Raw genomic sequence first — 23,596 nt, forward strand, 5'->3', positions numbered from 1 at the left:
GGTTAATGTTTATTTTGATCTTAGCATCTTTTCATTTTTGGTTAGTGTCCTTTGTATACAGTTAAATACCCTAATAACTACACAGAAATCTCAGAAATATTTCCTCACTTTTATGTTTATGTAATCTAAATGGCAGTAGCAGATGATATCACAAGATATAAGATTAGATGTGCCTATGCTGAGTTTTCCTTACTGTAAAGCCATCAGTACTTTGTTTACACTTCATCCTGTTCTCTTAGACTATACACAATGTAAACATCCCCCACAGCAAAATAAAACCCAACCAACTCCACTGCACAGGACATTTTTATTTCATTACACTCAAAGATCAGACTATCATATGCTATTTATGTAATTGACAGTAGTGTTTACTATTTCCATGGAGCAGGGGAAAGACAGAAACTTTCTATCAAACAGTACTAGGCATCCATGAAAGCCATCGATCACGTGGTGCCAGGTCACAGGAATGCCCTGGTCTTCCAAGCGCTTCTTGTAAAGCAAGGTATCATCACGAAGTATGTCATACTCACAGCTCACTAGGAATGCCTCAGGAAGCTGAGCAATGGTCTTATCATCTGCGATGACAATTGAAATTTCTGTATCAAAAATGTGTTGTGCTTCTAGATAGGCAGCCTCATTAAAACATCCAAGAAACTCAGGTTGTGTGTCTTGTCTCCAGAAATGTCTGGGAATATTGTCAGAACTGAGCCATTTTCTGTATTTCTTCCACTTGTCCAGAGGTATAACAGCACCTGTATCTATGGAATCACTCCAAGAGTGGTCAATGGCCAGGTATTTACACAGAAGTGTAATCAGGAAGTCCTTGGTAAGAAATGGGATCTTTTTATTCTGTTGTTGAGATGGTAAAAGTAAATTAATGACCTGTAAAATTGGAGTAATCAAGACTTGAGCCCGGATCTGGGGAAGACAAGGGTTACTGACCAAGATCTGGGTGATAGAGGCTGCAATCCAACCTCCAAAGCTCTCTCCACAGAGCAGCACCCGAGATGGGTCCACTCCATAGGTTTCCAGGGCCTTCAGAAAGAGGATGGTGGCATTCAGGCAATCCTTAAAAGTGGCAGGGTGATGGCAGACAGGAAGCTTGCGGTACCTAAGGAAGAAAACAAACACAGCATGCCTGTTTACAAAGGGAAAACTGGAAGTTATTTAAATCATTATCCTCTTCTCTCAAAGGTAACTGAATCTGATTCAGTCCTCAGAGTGATCCTAAGAAGTAAATGAGGCAGCCCTTACTTTTTCTCCATGAACTTGAACGTACCTAGAATTAGGGAGGTCTGGATTCTACATTCCAACCCACACTGTGTATTGATGAGCATAGCACACATGGGATAAGGCAGATTCAAAGCCATTGCCTTTAGAGACCAATCTGCCATTAAAGCCAAGAAAAGCCATTTGGAACTACTGCTGCTTCTGCTAACACAAAATTGAAGGATGCTTCTCCTGATGTATTGGGCACATGTTGATCATTGTTAAACCACAGCTAAACCCTTCAAATTGATAATGATGTTAACATTAAAGTCTTTTCATAAGTATTCCTTCTAGTGTTTATTTTTCTTGGAATTGAATTGAAATGAGGTAATGGGAGCAATTGTTCTTCCTAATAGACCAATGGAGGGACTCTTTTAGACTGGTACAAAAGTGACAATATAGCAATTCTCATGAATATAAATGTTTAGTTGCTTGAAGGTCTATTTGAGAAAGGAAACATAATACTCACAGGAGCAATAAGGGAGGCAATGTGTGGAGCAGAGTCTGAAGTAAAGGCCACCCAGAGACTGCCCTACCTGGAGATTCAACCTATAAATAGTCACCAAACCCCAACAATACAACAGGAAGCATGTATCAAAAGGAGCATGTCATGGCTGTCTCCAGAGGGGCCCTGCCAGAGCCTTACAAATAAAGAGGCAGAAACTAACAACCAACTATTGGACTGGGCTTGGGATCCCAATCGGAGGATCTGGAGGGTGGTCCAGAGGAGCTAAAGGGGTATATAGCCCCATGGGAAGAACAATGACTTCGGACACCCAGACACCCCAAGACTCCCAGGGACTGAACCATCAACCAAAGGGTGCACATGGTTCCAGCCAAAACTGTGGCAGAGGAATGCCTTGTTGGGCATCAGTGGGAGGAGTGGCCTTTGGTCAGGTAAAGGCTCAATAGAGGCTCCAACAAAAGGAAACGGATGGGGGTTTGGGGGGGAGGTGAGAGTGTGTTGGGTAGAGGGGCATATACATAGAGACAGGGGCTGGGAACAGGGGTAGGGAATCATTGGGGAGCAGGGGCTTTTGGGAGGGGGGGAAATTGGGAAAGGTTTTACCATTGGGCAATGTAAATGGAGAAGATATTCAATAAAAAAAAGACTTGAAGATAATATTTTTTCAGCTACATATGACAATTGAATGACAAATGTGGCATGTGCTTATGTATTTAAACACTTTTTCTTAGTCAATGATGCTGTTTGAGAAGCATCTTTCTTCCCAAGATGGGACCTTTAAGAGATGGAGCCTTGCTAGAGAAAGTATGTCAGTGATTCCTGTTTTTGTTCTCTCTGTTTTTCATGTGCAGTTGAGATGTATTTTCCAAGCTACTGGCTACCATGCCTCCTCCCCTTCCCTTATGGACTCTGACCCTAAGGAATCATAAACCAAAATAAACCCTGTCTTCATGTAAGGTTTTTGCTGTGAAAATCACAACTACATTATTTTTTGAAGGGGGACTAAAAGTTTGGATTTTAAAAGTCATTTATGAATAACTGGCCTAATTTGAGACCTAAGCCATAAGAGAGATCACATGCCTGTCACTGCCTGGAGGCCCAGGAACAAGAGGCTGGATATTGTAGAGACCTAGGATAGAACCAAATATGAACAACACCCCCAAATGTCAATGAAATGATTCCTAATAATATTCTGCTATATTCATAGATCAGTGCCTAACCCAATCATCTTCAGTGAGGCTTCTTCCAGCACACAATGGGGACAAATACAGAGATGCACAGAGAAACATTAGGTGGAGCTTAAGGAACACTGTAGACAAAAGAGGTGAGGATTGTGGGAGGCACAAGGGTTCAGGACACCTGGAGAAGAGAACACAGCTCACAGAATTAACTAAGCAGGGCTCATAGGGTCTCACAGGGAGTGAAATGGCAATCATGGAGTCGTTACTAAGCCTATGCTGTGGTTGTTAAGCCTCGTGTTTTGGGGGACTTCTAACAGTAGGGGAACATGTGTCTCTGACTCTTTTGCCTACTCATAAGATCCTTTTCCTCCTACTGGGTTACTGCTTCCAGCCTGGATGTGAGAGTTTATACTTAGTCTTACTCCATCTTGTTATGCCATATCATTGGGAGTCCTGCTCATTTCTGAAAATAATCAGAAGAGTGGATCTGGGGTAGAAGGGAGGTAGAGAGGGGAACTTGAAAAATGAGAGAGAGGTGGGGTGGCAGTCAGAATGTATTGTATGAAAGAAGAATGAAGAAATAAGAAAGATGTCATTGTGTTTTATTAGCAGAGATAACACTCTTTCAGTAGAAGTGGAAAGGCAGTAGTGCTGAGGGTAACACAAAATGTAGAGACCATACTCAAGAGGATTCCAAGGAGAATAAAGATTGTAACCTGTATGTGGTGATTCATGTGATAGTTTAACAAATAATCTATCTATTTTCTACTCACGTTCTGAGAATTTACATAAGTTTAAATTTTAAAGCAATAGATAAGTTCATAAAAGGTGAAATTTTTAATATAACATAACATTAAATCTGTAGCTTGATTATTATTAATGATTACTCTCATGAATTCATTGAAAAAGAGCAAGTGGGGGCATGAAAAATTACAAAATGTACAGCTTGAAAAGAAAGGAAGAACTAAAGAAGTTAATGTGCTGCAAAGGATGCTGTAATTGTTTATTGATATGGTACCTTTCTCTGAACTCAAACAATGAGAAAGGTACCAGCAGGAGGGAACATTGCACGGCTAAGCTTCCAACTTGTCAAAGAGAGCCTGAGGGATCCTCTGCTCTGCAAAGTAACTGCGCATAAAAACCATTTCTCCTGTGATTTTTTAAGAGGATGAATGTCAGCCAGGCCCAGGCAACAGTCTTTTGATTTTAATTTAATGTCATAAAGAAATATTAAGCTATAATAAGTTTTTACCAAGGTTTCACACTAGGTTCCTCAAATCACCTCATTTTCTTAAGGCTCATTTATTGTATGGCAAAGTGATTCTTCAGATTAGCATGGTGCACTCTAGTATCAAAATCGTACTGCACAGCTCACAAATGGACTTAAGCCAATGGGTATCTTGCCAGGCTTCTTTTGTTTTGAACTTAGTCTGTTCACCGATATAGGACTATGTACAAGAGAATCACCATCTCTGGATTCCTTTTGGTGACCTCTAGTCAAAAAATAATTACTATCCCAGGGCTCTCAGGGTACTCACCCTACTGAAAGGAGCACTGAGTCTGTCTCCCTGGCCAGGAAACTGCACAGGTTATGGTAAAGGTCTGTAAGAGAAGGCCAATTGTTAAATAGATGTGACAAGAACAAAGACCCTCCCACCACACTCCCATGGACATCAGCTACTAGAGTGAACATGGCTGATATCTCCTCTCTGAAGTTCAGAGTTTAAGTGCTTTATTGTATCAAGGTCAGGGAGAGATAATGGTGAGTGTGCAAATGGGAGAGAGCATTAAGGCACACAGGAGAAGTTAAAATGTAGCAGTGATGGACTCTGAAGTGTGTTTTTAAGGATCCTTCTCTTGGGAAGATGAGACTAAATGCAAAGATAAAAAAAAGTAGAGCCAGTCTCCCAATTTAGGGAAGCAGAGATCGAGAGGATGGAAGTGAATGAATGGATTTTCACCACAGCAATTCAGCTGAGCTAAGAGAAGGATTTGAATATGTGGCCATTCTGAAAAGACAGGAATAACCAGTACTCTGAGTGGGGAAAAGAGGGAGTCATATTCAGTGCCAGGATAGCCCCACCCAGGCATTGATGTCCCAACCTGAAGGTAGACTAATATAGGAAATATTTCCATGGAGACTACAATGACTCTGGCTGAAGTGAGCCCCAATCTTTCCATCTATTTTCTTTAATAAAATCACCTGTTTCTACTTGTTTTGGTTTCACCACAAGGGATCCTCATGAGGCAACATTCCATCAATCAGGAGGACTTTCCCCCTCTCATCCTATGGGAAAGCTACTCACCCAGGCTACCAAAAATGGAACCCCCTCCATGGAAGAAGATGATGCCTCTCCGGAGATTGGAGGACACTGCCTTGGGCTGGAACAGTCTCACAGGGATTGTTCCAAAATGCATGTTGGTAACCACTAAGGTAGGGTCCTTCTTTATGGGCAGTAAATCATGAATAAATGAAATGAAACCAGGCATAGAGCAGATTCTCAGTTTCTCTAATATATTACCCTGTTGGAGGGAAAGGAAGGAAAATGAGAGTGTGAGGGTAGGAATGATGAGACAAGACAGTAGTTGCTGCAGCTATGTAACATTGCTCAAGTATATTTACCATTTCACACATGCCTTCTGCATGTGCACTGATACATTCATGGCCATTTAACTAGTTTTGCACTCTTTTATATAAGGAAGGTAGTTCACACTTTTCTTCTCAAAAGGCCTTCGATGAATGATGATGTTGTTGTGACTTGAGTGTTTCTTTCCTTTTAAACTTGTGTTGAAATGTCATTGCCATTGTGAGTGTTAAGAGATGGATAATTTGAGTGATGGTGACATGCTATCCCCACATATGGTTTAAATCTATAGGGGAGAGAGTGAAATCATTAATTCTAGCATAGGCTCCTGAGGAGTCAGTTCAGCTGGAATGTTTTGTCCTTTGAACATAGCCACACTTGTCTTTCTACTGAGGGATGACATGAAGAAGACCCATTGCTGAGACTTTGTTCTTGAGTTTTCCAAACGAATCCGACGAGACAAACTAACTTCTATTGTCTGAAAATCACCTGCTTTGTGGTACTCTTAGAGCAGCAGAAAAAAACAACTAACTGAAGGATAAGCCAGCTTAATGTTGAGAAGCAAGAAGTCATTAAGTGAGATGAAGCTGAGTGTCACAGGCTGTAACCTTGGTGTCCCACTTAGCTGTCAACTGGCATATTCTAGAGTTGCCTGAAAACAGAGATTCAGTTGATAGGCTACCAAGATTATATTGTCCTGAAGAGATGACTGGGTGTGGGGGAGGGTGTATCTTGATTGTTAATTGATGTAGAATGGTTCAACCCACTACAGGCACCACCATTTCTTGGTAGGTGACCCTGGATTATGTTAGAAAGCTTGATAAGCATGAGCTTTTGATCAAGTCAGCAAGCAGTGTTTGTCTATGGTTTCTGCTTCAAATCCCCACTTCAATTCCTCCCCTGACTTCAATGATCAACTATGACCTGGAGCTGTATCTTGAAGTGAATCCTTTCCTCCCCCAAATTGTTTTTGATCAGAGTGTTTCATCACAGCAACAGAAAAGAAACCAGAACATCTTGCTCTCTGAAAGATTGCAGATATCCTGAGATAGTAAAAGAGTTTTCCATCACTGTCAGCACTCATCATCAAAACCCCACAGTTTTGGGTTATGGAAGATGCTTACCCTATGTGTGTCATTAACAGAAGGAAGGAAATATGATTGATTAGGGATATGCTATGGGATCCAGAGAAGGGAAAAAAAGGCTTGTACACATTTCACAAATAAAGTTTTTTTTCTGTTTTAGCTTATTTATTTGGGGATGCAATGCAAATGTGATTATATCCCAGGACATATAAGGGTCTCAAATGACAGTTTAGGTTTGGTGATCTCCTTCTGCCACCTTGGTCCCAGGGTTTGAATTTGGATTCCATGGAAAGAGCTATTACACAATGAGCCAATTCACTGGCCCTCAAATGTGATTCTAAGCTAATATGTTCACTCTGATAAATTTTTTCTAATATGCCCTATAGTCATATTTCAGGAAACATTACAGGGCATCACAGTGTATGTGCTTAATATATCACAGTCACTGGACTGTGTCCTCCATGGACTTCAAACACTTATGATAGTTCTTTGTCATGAGGAGAGAGTGATTTCCCAGCAGCGCTTTCACTTCTGAGCTCAGAGATGAGATCTCCACCTTCTCTCTGGAGGGGAAGAGCTAGGAGTGCACAGGGCATATGATCAGTGGAGCAGTTGCAACAGAAGTCTTCCTGCCATAATTTGCACCAGGGAGCCAGTCTGCACCACAGCCTTCTGTGCACAGCCTGCCAGGAGAGAGTGATCTCCCAGTAGCGCTTTCACTTGTGAGCATGGAGATGAGGTCTCCCTCCACCTTCTCTCTGGAGGGAGAGAGACCTAGGAGCACACAGGGCATAAGATCAGAGGAGCAGCTGGGATAGAGGTCTTTGGGTTGCCATTTGCACCAGGGAGTCAGGGGGCTCCACAGTCTTCTGTGCACAGACCCTGACAGAGGAGAGTGGGTCTCCCAGGAGTACGAACACAGGCTTACAGGCCCACAGGAGGGACAAGCTCCAGACAGACACAACAAGAGCAGCTAGCACCAGAGACAACCATATGGCAAAAGGCAAGCACAAGAACCCTACCAACAGAAACCAAGAATACTTCACAACATCAGAACCCAGTTCTCCCATCATAGCAAGTCCCAGATACCCCAACACACCAGAAAGGCAAAAGTTGGATTTAAAATCATAACTCATGATGCTGATAGAGGGCTTCAAGAAGGACTTAAATAACTCCTTTAAAGAAATACAGGAGAACATGGGTCAACAGGAAAAGGCCCTTAAAAAGGAAACACAAAAATGCTTTAAAGAGATACAAGAGAACCTGGATCAATAGGCAGAAGCCCTTAAAGAGGAAACACAAAAATCCCTTTAAAAATTACAGGAAAACACTAACAATCAAGTAAAGGAACTGAACAAAACCATCCATGATCTAAAAGTGGAAGTAGAAACAATAAAGAAATCACAAAGTGAGACATCTCTGGAGATAGAAAACCTTGGAAAGAATTCAGGAGTCATAGATGCAAGCATCAACAACAGAATACAAGAAATAGAAGAATCTCAGGTGTTGAAGATACCATAGAAAACATTGATTCAAGAGTCAAAGAAACTATAAAATGCAAAAAGCTTGTAACCCAAAACATCCAGAAAATGCAGGACACAATGAGAAAACCAAACATAAGGATTATAGGTATAGAAGAGAGTGAATATTTATAACTCCAGTAAATATATTTAATAAAATTATAGAAGAAAACTTCCCTAACCTAAAGAGAGAGATATCCATGAACATACAAGAAGCCCACAGAACTCCAAAATAACGGGACACCAAATTTACTAAACAACAAAAAAAGAATTTTAAAAGCAATAAGGAAAAACTGTCAAATAACTTATAAAGGCAGACCTATCAGAATTACACCAGACTACTCACCAGAGCCCATGAAAGTTAGAATATCGTGGTCAGACCTCATACAGACCCTAAGAGAACACGAATGCCAGCCCAGGCTACTGTACCCCGCAAGACTCTCAATCACCATAGATGGAGAAACCAAGATATTCCATGATAAAAACAAATTTACACAACATCTTTCCACAAATCCAGCCCTACACAGGATAATAGATGGAAACCAACACAAGGAGGGAAACTACACCCTAGAAAAAGCAAGATAATAATCTTCTTCCAACAAACCCAAAAGAAGATAACCACACAAACATAAAAATAAAACATAAAAAATAACAGAAAGCAACAATCCTGTTCTATTCCTTAATATCTCTTAGCATCAATGGACTCAATTCCCCAATAAAAAGACATAGACTAACATAAATATTTTTCATGTAAATCTTCGATTTTATCAGAAAATATTGTAATTCCTCTTTCAATAAATTTAGTAACGTCAAGACAATTCATCAAAGTCAATACAGTTCTTCTTAGAAAGTCGAAAATGTACTAACTGACAGCAACCATCTAGAAAAGAGTCTAGCAAGTGAGTTTCATTGGAAATAGTCCACCATTTTGTATGGATGTGATGGGTACACTCTGAGATGTGAGGTCCTCAGAGACTTCATTCCGGGATTGCTTCTCACTGCTGTTATGTTTTTCCTGACATTATTACACAGACTAATGATTCATAAGCCCACCCTATTGGACAAATTTTCTGCGGATCAACATGAAGATGAACTTTCATGAATAAATGTTGTATAGGTGAGTTAATTACCTTATAGCATTCTGCTTTGATTGAAATAATTTTAGGAAGAAAGTTTAAGGAGATGGTTTTAGTTGTTTTTCCAGAAAGATGCAATAAAGTTAAAATCGAGAAAAGAATGTGTTCCTTCCTCATAGGACAGTAAGTAAATGGTGCATAATAAGAAATACAATGAACTTTTCTAAATTGAACTAAGAAATAGGTTTGGGACAAATTTGTGGTCAATGAAAAACATTCATTCTGGGTCAGGTCCAAGGATGAAGTCACAGACATGCACTATGATAAAGCAAGGCCATGTGAAACTGCTAATTTGAACTTACTATCAACATCCTTTTTGCAACTTCTCTTTCATGTAACATTTTATCTATGAAGTAATTTTATGAAGAACTTTTGTCAATGAAAATCTGATGGACAATAAGCTCAGGCAGAAGATGGTATATCAGGAAGAGAAAGGAACTCTAGGAAAGAGACCAGTGGCACTGGTTCCTTACAGTCTGTCTGGGCTGGGTCCCTGAGCAGATCTTGGGAGCAAACTCTGCAGCAAGTCCCACAACACCCAGAGAAAGCTCCACTGCCAGATGCTCTAAAACACTCAGGTCATATGGTCAGAGGTAAAGAGGACCCAACATCTGTCCAAAGTCCAGGAGGAACTGGGACTGGTGGGACCCAGGCAAACAGGAACTCCACCAGAAGCTGCACTGTCGGGTACTCTAACTTGCCCAGGATCACAGGACCACAAGAACCCAGGATCCCAGGAGCTTGAACACACCAGGATCTCAGGGTCTGAGAGGCAGCTTGACTCCCAGGAGCTTGGTCACACCCAGGAACTCAGTATCACAGTGTCCCATAATCACAGGATCACAGCAACAGCTTCATTCAAAGGAGTTCTTACACAACCAGGATCATAGAAAGGACAGGCACCAGTCAGATATAGCCAGGACATGTAGCACTAGAGATAACCAGATGGCAGGAGGCAAGCTTAAGAACATAAGCAACAGACACCAAGGTTATTTGACATCATTGGAACCGAATTCTTCCACCATAACAAGTCCTGGATACACCATTACACCGGAAAAGCAAGATTTAGATCTAAAATCACTTCTCATGATGATGATAGAGGACTTTAAGAAGCACATAAATTGAACCAGCACCATTTGTTGAAAGGGCTATCTTTTTTCCACTGGATGTTTTCAGCTCCTTTGTCAAAGATCAAGTGACCATAGGTGTGTGGGTTCATTTCTGGGTCTTCAATCCTATTCCATTGATTCACTTGCCTATCATTGTACCAATACTATGCAGTTTTTATCACTATTGCTCTGTAGTAATGTTGGAGGTCTGAGATAATGATTACTCCAGAAGTTCTTTTACTGTTGAGAATAGTTTTAGCAATCCTGGGTTTTTTGGTATTCTAGAGGAATTTGAGAAATTGGAGGTCAGCCTGCAGAAGAATGGGAATTGATCCATTCTTATCTCATTGTACTAAGCTCAAATCCAAGTGGATCAAGGACCTCCACATAAAACCAGACACACTGAAACTAATAGAAAAGAAACTGGGGAAGACCCTTGCGGACATAGGCACAGGGGAAAAGTTCCTGAACAGAATACCAGTAGCTTATGCTCTAAGATCAAGAATTGGCAAATGGGACCTCATAAAATTACAAAGTTTCTGTAAGGCAAAGGACACAGTCAAAAGGACAAAATGGCAACCAACAGATTGGGAAAGGATCTTAAACAACCCTACATCTGACATAGTGTCTCCTCCCCCCACAACCAAGCTGGCTGGCAGCTCCCAAACTCTTCCGATGGCTACCTCCGGCCTTTGTTCCTGTGAACAACAGGCTCCTCACCTCGACTACCAACACCGCCCCCAAGGCAGTTTTCACCTGACTCGCCAGTCTGAAGGCAGGCGACCCGCTGAGACCTGGAGCCAGGAGAATTCACAGGCCCGCCTTTGAAGTGACCGACTTCTGGGAGGGGTGGTCGAGCCCCCAAATACTATATAACTGGCCTTAAAAATATTAAAACCAGTCTTGATTGGAATATTCGCCTTGACTCATGACTCTTCCGCCTCCCCCTTCCCTGTAACCTCAAAATTCTCTTAACAGGTAACTGGGTTCACATGTAGCTGCTGGCAGACTACATATTGGCGCCAGAACGTGGGAAAACCTGGTACGGGAGAATATCCTGAGGTAACCCTATTGAGCGAAGCTTCGCAGAAAAGGTGATAAGGAATGGTATCCGCACGGTAAGCAACATAGAGGTCAAATACTAGCGCTAGTGGAAAATTTTTTTCTATTGTTGTGAGTGCAGAGGGATACGGGTTTTGCAAGCGAACTGTGTTGACCCGGCACAGTGGCCGCTTGGGTTGAAAAGATAGGGAAATATGGGACAGGAAAGTTCGCGCAAAATTTGCGCCCGCAACATTCAAGAGTTGCTTCAGGCGAAAGGGATAGGGTTTGAAGAAGAAAGATTAGAGGATTTCTTGGACCATATATATTCTTGTTGTCCTTGGTTCCAAGAAAAACGAACGTTAAACGAGACAACTTGGGTAAGAATTGGTAATTCACTAAAGGCAGCCAAGGCAGACAATATCACTCTCTGCCTCTGGACTCTTATTAAAGATATCATAGATGGCCGCCCGGAAGAGAAGCATTGCAGCCTGGAGAGAAAAAAAAAATATTGCAACAGCTGCAGTAGAACTTCATTATTTTGGAATTGATTTTACTGTAATACCTCAAATCATTGCTTTGCCTTTATCTTGTCTGTTTGAATCTTTTTCTATGCCCATTAGCATGTTCAGAATTTAAAATAATAGAAAGATGTGGAAGTAAAAACCTATAAATGTATCCCTTATTTTGGATCCCATTAATTTTCTGATGAGAAATAAAAATTAATTCTGAAAAAAAAAAGAAAAAAAAAGATATCATAGATGAAGGAGGTCTGGAAGAATTAGGTGTCATTCAAGAAATTGAGGAATCTCAAGAAGAAAGCCTGATAGAGAGGATCCCTGTAAGGGAAGACCCTCCACACCCTAAGTCTCGTAAACACAGAGACAGTCCTGATGAGCCCATTGTTAGAAAAAAAATAGCTCATCCCAAGAAAGGAGCGACTGAATCTCATGGAGAAGAATGGCCCCCTGTAGCGCCATCTGCTCCGCCTATGACCTTGATGGCAGAGGGCGAGATCCAGAAGGACATGCAGTTACAAAAGTTAGAGTTTGAAATTAAATTGCAGAAATTAACTAATGAGTTACAGGAGCTAAAAAGGGTCTCTAATACTAGAGAGAACAATAATTCTGAGACCCGCCAGTCGCCATTAGAAAGAGTTATAAACCAGGCCCGCGGGGAGGGGCAGGATACGTCAGAAATCTTAGCTTTTCCAGTCCTTGAGATAGAAGACCAGGACAATGTGATTAGAAAATATCAGACCTTGGAATTTAAAGTGATAAAAGAATTAAAGCTAGCCGTAGCCCAGTACGGCCCAACAGCTCCCTTTACACAGGCGTTATTGGATACTGTGATAGAGTCGAATTTAACTCCACAGGATTGGAGAACGCTGTGCAAAGCCACATTGTCGGGGGGGGGGGGGGGGGGGGGGAGATTTCTTGCTTTGGAGTTCTGAATGGTGTGAGGCTAGCAAAAGAACCGCCGCCACTAACACTCAGGCAGGCCATCCAGAATGGAATGCTGAGATGTTACTGGGGGAAGGCCTATATGAAGGAAATGCTAACCAGATGGGGTTTCCCATCGCAGTGTATGCGCAGATTGCGGTGGCTGCCCGCCGTGCATGGAATCTTTTACCATCTAAGGGAGATCCTAGTGGAAATTTAACAGCTGTGAAACAGGCTCCCAATGAACTCTTTCAGGATTTCGTGGATCGATTGCTAAAAACGGCTAATAGAATTTTTGGAAATTCTCAGGCAGAGAATCCACTGGTTACTCAACTAGCCTATGAGAATGCTAATGCGGCCTGCCAGGAGGCGATTAGACCCCATAGGGGGAAGACAGACTTAGCTGGTTACATTCGTCTTTGTTCTGAAATCAGTCCCTCCTACAATCAGGGATTAGCTATGGCTGCAGCGCTGCAGGGAACCACTATCCAGGGAATCCTTTCGCAGAGACGAGGAAATAGAAGGTGTTTTAAATGTGGCAGTCTGGGTCATTTTAAAAGTGATTGCCCTGATAACAGGCCTACTATAAACGGGCAATCAGGTGGTCCACTAGGAACATGCCATAAGTGTAGAAAAGGAAATCATTGGGTGAAGGGATGCAAGTCCAAAACTAATTCCCAAGGCAGACCCGTGTCGGGAAACGGGGGGAGGGGCCAGCCCCAGGCCCCGATGCATCTAGGACAAACAGTCTGTGGGGCAACACAGCTGCTGCCGAGCCAAGGAAATCTATCTTTGAACTCGCCAGAGCTACACCAGGAAGTGCAGGATTGGACCTCGGCTGCATATTCCATGCCGTACTAGCGCCAGAGATGGGTGTTCAGGTTTTGCCTACGGTCTTTGGACCGTTACCTGAAGGCACTTGGGGATTGCTGTTAGGACGAAGCAGTTCTACTGTAAAAGGACTGCAGATTTATCCAGGTGTCATAGACAGTGACTATGAGGGAGAAATAAAAATTATGGTTGTTTCCCCTCATGGTGTCATAACTATACCTGCTAATCAAAGAATTGCTCAACTCGTTTTGGTTCCTTTACATCCACTGCCTTCCAAATTCATTAAAGATAAAAGAGGAGAGGAGGGCTTTGGCTCCTCCGGAGTGTTTTGGGTTCAATCTATCACCAATAAAAGACCTAACCTTAAATTGACTATTGAAGGAAAGAGTTTTGAAGGATTAATAGATACGGGAGTTGGCCACTGACTGAGACCCTAACGCATCTCCAAGGTATCGGTTATGCAAATAACTCCAAACAGAGCTCGAGACTTTTAACTTGGAAAGATGCAGAAGGGAATTCAGGACAAATTCGGCCTTTTGTTATGCAGAACTTGCCTACTACCCTCTGGGGTAGAGACCTCCTATCTCAGATGAATTTAATCATGTGTAGTCCAAATGAAATCGCCTCTAAGCAAAAGACAGTGTCGGAGGAATCCTTACCTGCTCAGGGGCTTGGGAATGAAGGACAAGGCACTAGAAAGTTTAAAAACCCCCAGCCAAACCCCAACTCTAGAAGTCTGGGGCATTTTCAGTAATGGCCACTATCTTGCCTGCACCCCACGCCGATAAAATTCAATGGCTTAGTGATAATCCTGTGTGGGTTGATCAGTGGTCTTTATCTAAGGAGAAATTGGAGGCCGCCTCTTTGCTAGTGCAGGAACAATTAAAGGCGGGACATTTAATAAAGTCATTATCTCCATGGAACACGCCAATATTTGTAATTAAAAAAAAATCCGGCAAATGGAGATTGTTACAGGATTTAAGAAAAGTAAATGAAACAATGTTGCCCACGGGAACCTTACAAGCTGGTCTTCCATCCCCTGTGGCTATCCCTAAAGGGTTTCATAAAATAGTCATAGATTTAAAAGATTGTTTCTTTACCATTCCATTGCACCCTGAGGATTGCAAAAGGTTCGCGTTCAGTGTTCCTTCTATTAACTTTACAGAGCCTATGAAAAGGTATCAGTGGACAGTGCTTCCTCAGGGCATGGCTAACAGCCCGGCTTTATGCCAGAAATTTGTAGCACAGGCTATTCAGCCTGTGAGACAGAAATGGCCAGATATTTACTTTATCCATTTCACAGATGATTTTCTAATTGCAGGAAAAAATCCGCAGACCTTGCTTTTATGTTTTAAAGATTTACAGCAAGCCTTGGTCGCCAAAGGGTTGCAGATAGCGCCAGAGAAAGTTCAGACCCAGGAGCCGTATAATTATCTGGGTTTTAAACTTACAGACCAGGCAATTTTTTCCCAGAAGATAATTATCCGCAGGGACAATTTGAAAACTTTAAATGATTTTCAGAAGTTATTGGGTGACATTAATTGGCTTCGGCCGTATTTAAAGCTTACAACAGGGGAATTGCAACCTTTATTTGATATTCTTAAAGGGGATGCTGATCCGACATCTCCTAGGTTATTAACTTCAGAAGGACTTTTGGCTTTACAGACAGTGGAGAAAGCTATTGAAAATCAATTTGTTACCTATATAGATTATTCTTTACCTCTGCATCTGCTAATTTTTAATACTACTCACTCGCCTACAGGTTTATTATGGCAAAAGGCGCCTCTGATGTGGATTCATTTGAGGGTGTCTTCAAGGCGTAATGTTTTGCCATATTTTGAGGCGGTGGCCCAAGTAATTATGCTTGGTAGAAAGCAGGCGCTAACTTATTTTGGCAAGGAACCGGACGTTATTATACAACCTTACAGTGTAAATCAGGATGAATGGCTAAAACAGCATAGCACAGATTGGTTGCTAGCTCAAATAGGTTTTAAAGGGTGTATAGATAATCATTATCCTCAAGACAAGTTGATAAAGTTTTTAAATATGCATGAGGTTGTATTTCCTAAAATGACATCTCTACAGCCGTTACATAACGCCCTCTTAATTTTCACAGACGGCTCGTCTAAAGGAAAAGCCGGATATCGTATTTACAATCAGCAGGTGGTCACAGAGACACCTGGATTGTCCACTCAGTTATCAGAGCTAACAGCAGTGCTGTGTGTTTTTCAATCTGTAAATAGTACGTTTAATCTTTTTACTGACAGTGCTTATGTTGCATTTTCTATACCACAATTAGAAACCTGTGGCACGTTTAATTTTAATACGCCAGCTGGATCCTTGTTTTCACAATTGCAAGGTATCATTCTTGCTAGGAAAAATCCTTTTTATATAGGACACATCAGAGCCCACTCAGGCCTTCCTGGACCTCTGGCTCAGGGTAATGAGTGCATTGACAAAGCGCTTATAGGACAGGCTTTGGCACTCACACCCATAGAATTGGCAAAACGTGATCATGATACATTTCATCTTTCTAGTCATACGTTGAGACTCTGTCATAAGATCACAAAGGAGCAAGCTAGAATGATCGTAAAGCAATGCCCTAATTGTTTCACTTTAGCACCAGTGCCCCACTTAGGGGTTAATCCACGTGGTCTTATGCCCAATCAAATTTGGCAAATGGATGTAACTCACTATGCAGAATTTGGGAAATTAAAATTTATACATGTTTGCATTGATACGTGCTCGGGACTCATTTTTGCTTCCCTGCATACGGGAGAAGCCTCTAAAAATGTAATTGATCATTGTTTACAAGCCTTTAATACCATGGGATTACCCAAAGTCATTAAGACAGACAATGGACCAGCCTACACTGGTAAGAACTTTATCTCATTTTGCAAGGAATTTAATATAAAACTTAAAACTGGAATTCCTTATAATCCAATGGGGCAAGGAATCGTGGAGCGTGCCCATCGCACACTTAAAAATTGGCTTATTAAAACTAAGAAGGGGAATCTATATCCTCCCAGGTCCCCTAAATCACATCTTGCCTTTGTTTTATTTGTTTTAAATTTTCTCCAAACGGATGCTAAAGGTCAGTCTGCAGCAGACTGACACTGGCACCCAGCTACTTCCAATTCCTACGCCATGGTTAAGTGGTGGGATCCTTTAAATAATACATGGAAGGGCCCAGACCCCGTTTTAATCTGGGGAAGGGGGTCTGTCTGCGTTTTCTCTCAAGAAGAAGACGGAGCTCGTTGGTTACCAGAGAGATTGGTAAAACAGGTAAACACCCCATAAACTGTTGGTAAGTATAATTAATTCAAAGGCTGTTTTCAAGCCGCTTCCCACTTACTTGGGAAGATAAAGTTCCTTTGTGTTCTTGCAAATTAAGTTGCAAGCCAGGCCTCTGGCCTGAGGCCACTGAATTTCAATTAAACTAAAACCGTTTTGAGCTTCCGAGACTAACCAAACAGGTTGTTCTCTTAATCTCCTTTTATATTTCAAGCAGACAACGCTCAGAAGACGAAATTCCTTCAGCGATGGCCCCAGGTTGAGGATGGGTAGTTATTACAGCCAGCCAGTGCTTATCCGCAGAGCATTCACTCTGCCAGTAGAATCCTCAGAAAGGAGGCTGCATGGTATTCGGAACCATGCATGTTTGTTTATATAACAAACATGGGCATCAGTTGAGGTGCGAGGCGAGGCACTGCAGGGGAAAAGGAAAAAAAAGTCCTGTCTCCGAATTTCCCTGAAAAGCATGCCCAGCTGCATGGGGGTTTGACATCGAAAGACTGTCCTTGAATTAAAAAAGGCGGTCTATTCCCCCCCACCCCCCGAAAAAGATGTCCTTAACGCTTAAGGGGGTTGGGCCTCCGCTTTCACTCACTGATCAATGCCCGTCATCCATTGGATGAACTTACTTATTTCCACTGAGTTGTTTAAAATTAATAATTAAGGGGGAATTGTCTCCTCCCCCCACAACCAAGCTGGCTGGTAGCTCCCAAACTCTTCCGATGGCTACCTCCGGCCTTTGTTCCTGTGAACAATAGGCTCCTCACCTCGACTACCGACACCGCCCCCAAGGCAGTTTTCACCTGACTCGCCAGTCTGAAGGCAGGCGACCCGCTGAGACCTGGAGCCAGGAGAATTCACAGGCCCGCCTTTGAAGTGACCGACTTCTGGGAGGGGTGGTCGATCCCCCAAATACTATATAACTGGCCTTAAAAATATTAAAACCAGTCTTGACCGGAATATTCGCCTTGACTCATGTCTCTTCCGCCTCCCCCTTCCCTGTAACCTCAAAATTCTCTTAACAGGTAACCCGGTTCACATGTAGCTGCTGGCAGACTACAACATAGGGCTAATATCCAATATATACAAAGAACTCAAGAAGTTAGACCCCAGGGAACCAAATAACCCTATTAAAAATGGGGTACAGAGCTAAACAAAGAATTTTCACCTGAAGAACTTTGGATGGCTGAGAAGCACCTTAAGAAATGCTCACCATCATTAGTCATCAGGGAAATGCAAATCAAAACAACCCTGAGATTTCACCTCACACCAGTCAGAATGGCTAAGGTTAAAAACTCAGGAGACAGCAGGTGTTGGTGAGGATGTGGAGAAAGAGGAACACTCCTTCACTGCTGGTGGGATTGCAAGATGGTACAACCACTTTGGAAATCAGTATGGAGGTTCCTCAGAAAACTGGACATGACACTTCCGGAGGACCCTGCTATACCTCTCCTGGGCATATACCCAGAAGATTCCCCGGCATGCAATAAGGACACATGTTCCAGTATGTTCATAGCAGCCTTATTTATAATAGCCAGAAGCTGGAAAGAGTCCAGATGTCCCTCAATGGAGGAATGGATACAGAAAATGTGGTATATTTACACAATGTAATACTACTCAGCAATTAAAAACAATGAATTCATGAAATTTTTAGGCAAATGGTTCGAACTGGAAAATGTCATCCTAAGTGAGGTAACCCACACTTAGGTAATCACAAAAGAATACACATGGAATGCAATCATTGATAAGTGGATATTAATTAGCCCAGAAGCACTGAATTCTCAAGACACAGTTAGGATATCAAATGAAACCCAAGAAGAGGGAAAGAGAGGGCCCTGGTTCTGAAAAGAGTTGATCCAGCATTATAGGGGATTACTAGGACAGAGAAATGGGAAGGGGGTGATTGGGAAACGGGTGGAGGGAAGAGGGTTTATGAGAACAATGGGGAGGGGGGAATCGGGAAAGGGGAAAGCATTCAGAATGTAAACAAAGAATATAGAAAATAAAAAAAGAAGGACATAAATTACGCCCTTAAAGAAATATAGGAGATTTTTACTTCCTGTCATGTTTGATGTTATAGAAGACCCTTGAGTGCATCAGTACAGGGGAAAAATTCCTGAACAGAACACCAATAACTTTTGCTTTAAGATCAAGAATTGACAAATGGGACCTCATACACTTACAAAGTTTCTGTAAGGCTAAGGACACCAGCAAAAGGACAAATCAGCAACCAAAAAATTGGGAAAAGATCTTCACCAACCCTACATCTGACAGAGGGCTAATATCCAATATATACAAAGAACTCAAGAAGTTAGACCCCAGAAAGCCAAATAACCCTATTAAAAATGGGGTACAGAGCTAAACAAAGAATTTTCACCTGAAGAACTTCAGATGGCTGAGAAGCATCTTAAAAAATGTTCAACATCATTAGACATTAGGGAAATGAAAATCAAAACAACCCTGAGATTTCACCTAACACCAGTAAGAATGGCTAAGATTAAAATCTCAGGAGACAGGAGGTGTGGGCAAGGATGTGGAAAAAGAGGAAGACTCCTCCACTGCTGGTGGGGTTGCAAGCTGGTATAACCACTCTGGACATCAGTCTGGCGGTTCCTCAGAAAGCTGGGCTTGTCACTTATAGAGGACCCTGCTATACCACTCCTGGGCATATATCCAGGGGATTCCCCAGCATGTAATAAGGATACATGCTCCACTATGTTCATAGCAGCCTTATTTATAATAGCCAGAAGCTGGAAAGAACCCAGGTGTCCCTCAATGGAGGAATGGATACAAAATAGTGATATATATATACACAATGGAGTACTATTCAGCCATTAGAAACAATGAATTCATGAAATTCTTAGACAAATGGATGGAGCTGGAGAACATCATAATAAGTGAGGTAACCCAGTCTCAAAAGATCAATCATGGTATGCACTCACTGATAAGCGGATATTAGCCTAGAAACTTGGAATACCCAAGACATAATTCACCTATCAAATGATGTCCAAGAAGAACGGAGGAGTGGCCCCTGGTTCTGGAGAAGCTCAGTGCAGCACTGTAGGGCAATACCAGAACAGGGAAGTGGGAAGGGGTAGATGGGGGAACAGGGAGAGGGAAGAGGGCTTATGGGATTTTCAGGGAGTGGGGAGCCAGGGAAGGGGAAATCATTTGAAATGTAAATAAAAAATATATTGAATAAAAAAAAAAGAAATATAGGAGAACATAGGTAAACAGATAGCAACCCGTAAAAAGGAAACACAAATATTCCTTAAAGAATTACAGGAAAACACAATCAAACAGGTGAAGGAAATGAACAAAACCATCCAGGATCTAAAAGTGAAACTAGAAACAATAAAGAAATCACAAAGTGAGAGAACCCTGGAGCTAGAATACCTAGGAAAGAGATCTGGAGTCATAGATGCAAGCATCCCCAGTAGCATACAAGAGGTAGAAGAGAGACTCTCAGGTGCAGAAGATACTATAGAAAACATTGATACAACAGACAAAGAAAACACAAAATGTGAAAAGCTCCTGACCCAAAACTTCCAGGAAATCCAGGACACAATGAGAAGACCAAACCTTAGGATAATAGGTACAGAAGAGAGTGAAGATTCCCAATTTAAAGGGTCAGTAAATATCTTCAACAAAATTATAGAATGTAATTTCCCTAACCTAAAGAAAGAGATGCTCATAAACATACAAGAAGTCTACAGAACTCCAAATAGACTGGACCAGAAAAGAACTTCCTCCTCTCACATAATAGTCAAGACACCAAATGCACAAAAGAAAGAAAGAATATTAAAAGCAGTAAGGGGAAAAGGTCAAGTAACATATAAAAGCAGACCTATCAGAAGTACACCAAACTTCTCACCAGAGACTAAGAAAGCTAGAAGATCCTGGGCAGATGTCATACAGATCCTAAGAGAACACAAATGCCAGCCCAAGCTATTATACCCAGCAAAACTCTCAATTACCAGAGATGGTGAAAACAAGATATTCCATGGCAAAACCAAATTTACACAGTATCTCTCCACAAATCCAGACCCACAAAGGATAATAGATGAAAAACACCAATACAAGGAGGAAAACTATACCCTAGAAAAAGCAAGAAAGTAATCTTTCAACAAATCCGAACAAACATAATTCCATTTCTATCAACAAAAATAACAGGAAGTAACGATCACTTTTCCTTAATATCTCTTAATATGAAAATTAATATTATCAAGATATACTAATCAATTGAAATTCAAAAATATGGGGAATTAAAATTTTTTGGCTGTCACACAGTGGTCTCTTTAATTTGTTAATTGGAGAAATATGTCCAATATTGTACAATCCATATACACTTTCTACTTGTTTGTATGTAGCAGTGTCTTGCTGTGTACCACATAATGTTCTTGAAATCATGTTTCTCCTATCTCAGCCTCTCGAATAGTAGGATTATTTATTTGATGTTTTTACTCTATACTCCGGTTTTCAGAATAGCTTACATATTTCAAAATTACTTACACAACTAAAAGAAGCATAGACAATTAATTTGGGAGGTAGCTTGTAAGAGAACAATAAAGAATGAGGCTGAATGTATTGCTTGATATTTATAATTATTGTATCAATTTTGAAGATGAGCTTATAAGTTACTCTTTTTAGGAGATGAATGTTTTTCAAAATTATCACAGCCAATGAACAAGAATTTTACCTTCAACTAATGTCTGGGCCACCCTCCAAGCAGAACCATTGTTCATTGAAACAGTTGATGAATGATTTCATGGGTAGACCATCTTAATACACAAACCAATTTTTAAATGAATGTAACCTGTTCCCTGTGGGCTAAGAATAAAGACAATCACTCAAGTCAAATAGCTTTGACTGTAGCAGGAAATCTGTATCCAAATAATTGTGTCTACAATTCATTCCTTGGTGTAGCAGAACTCTTAGCTACTTTGGAGGTAAAATCCTTTGGGGATGTGAGGGACATTGAAGTACAGCCTTATTACAATGAACTCCAATGTCTAAAACTGTTCTTATTTTGGGTTTGTACCACAGTAAGAGACAAGATTTTAAGCTCTACTAAAAACAAAACAAACAAAAAGACTATCTCTGTATGTTCATTTAATAGCATGTTCATCATTTCTGCAATTGGTATAAAAATATATATTGTGTTAAATATAATAAAAAATAAAAAAGGAACTCTGTGAAAGAGTCAAGTGCAGGAAATTGGGCCACCCAAATTATGGGGTGGGAGTCGGATTATGAAACTGATGAGAGGTAACCAGCCATATGGCAGACAGAGAGTAGAATAAATGGGATAATTGAGTTATAAGCTAGTTGGGGAACAACCTAGCTTAAGGCCTAAGTATTTATTAATTAAATAATAAGCCTCTGAGTTGTTATACAGGAACTGGGGCATGGTGGGAAAACCTGTGGTTATAAGAGGCTCTCACCGCCAATTATAGCAGAGCAGAAATTTTCTTTCCAACCTCTGCCTCTCAAGAGTTGCCTAAGATAATAACTGTCAACTTTTTGGCCACTACCAAGTATCCTCTGAATATTGGAACATCAGGAATTTTTCAAATTCTCTGCCTCAATATTCTTTTCATACTGTACCTGTTGGCACATGCTAATCCCTGCCTCCAGTCTTGATCTCCAAATGTGGAACATAATTCAGCTGTCTAGGGTAGTCAGGCTAGCTTGGTAACTCTAACATGCATGATTTGGTCCGCAACAATGCCTGCCCTGTGCTTAGCACACAGTTGAGCAAGTTAATCCCTGCTTTCAGGGTCTCTCACACTAATTGAGAAAGTACCTGACAGCAGAGTAATGGGAAGAGTAGAAAAAGTCGTGGCTGAAGATGTGTTGGTAAAAGCTCTTGGATGATGGCCAGTTTGTGGACAGCAACTCCATCTGAAATTTATTTGCAGTTTTCAGTTGGCTCAAGGCCAGGCTGGACTGTATCGTGAGACCTTATCTCAAAGAGAAAGGAAAAGAAAAAGTGAGGAGGAAAGGAAAGGGGGGGAAATGAGTAAGAAGAAGGGGGAAGAAGAAAGAGAAAAGAAAGAGGAAACATAGGAGATTCCTTAGACTTCATTTTGTGGGAATCTAGAGAAAGAGGAGAAGGAAATGAAAAGAGAAGAAAGAGTAAAATACTAACAACCCCCAATGCATGGTGCCCTCAGCCCCCAGCAAGAGGAAACTCACCAAGGCGATAACGAAGAGCATCACACAATGCATACACCTTAACTTGACTGGATGCTTTAAAGAGGAAGGAATTTTTGCTGTGAGAAAATGCTTTACCACAGCCCATATAAAAACTCCCAGTAAGAACATGGGCAGCCCCACTAGCAGCAGCAGCCACAGAACAGCCATGGTCCTGAGGCCCGTAGGAGTTGCTGTCCTGAAGAACTAAATTCAAAATGTTTGAGTGGATTACCTAACCAAGTTTTATACACTACTTCTTCTGGTCCACTGCTTCAAACATGCTCCTGGTCTGAACTGTACCCGAGATACTTGCATAATCCAGCCAAGAATAACCAAAGGTAATTGTTTTGTGAGAAACAAAAAGAGTAAGAAGTCATGTCTGAACCATTAAGGAGGGCTTGAGACTATTGTAAGACTCATACAGGCTAGCCACTGAGGA

General features: G+C 41.4%; 1 protein-coding gene across 1 annotated transcript; it reads right to left on the reverse strand.

Annotated features, from left to right (window-relative positions):
- Positions 1–336: 336 nt before the first annotated feature.
- On the reverse strand, positions 337–23,325 carry LOC127680181 (arylacetamide deacetylase-like 4). Its single transcript, XM_052175744.1, has 4 exons — positions 23,158–23,325; positions 5,223–5,439; positions 4,455–4,518; positions 337–1,111 (listed from the first exon to the last, which is right to left on the reverse strand). Exons 1-4 carry the CDS (start codon positions 23,323–23,325, stop codon positions 337–339), a joined length of 1,224 nt encoding a protein of 407 aa, XP_052031704.1.
- Positions 23,326–23,596: the final 271 nt, after the last annotated feature.

The sequence above is a fragment of the Apodemus sylvaticus genome, chromosome 3 (assembly GCF_947179515.1).
Source record: "Apodemus sylvaticus chromosome 3, mApoSyl1.1, whole genome shotgun sequence".
Lineage (NCBI taxonomy): Eukaryota > Metazoa > Chordata > Mammalia > Rodentia > Muridae > Apodemus > Apodemus sylvaticus.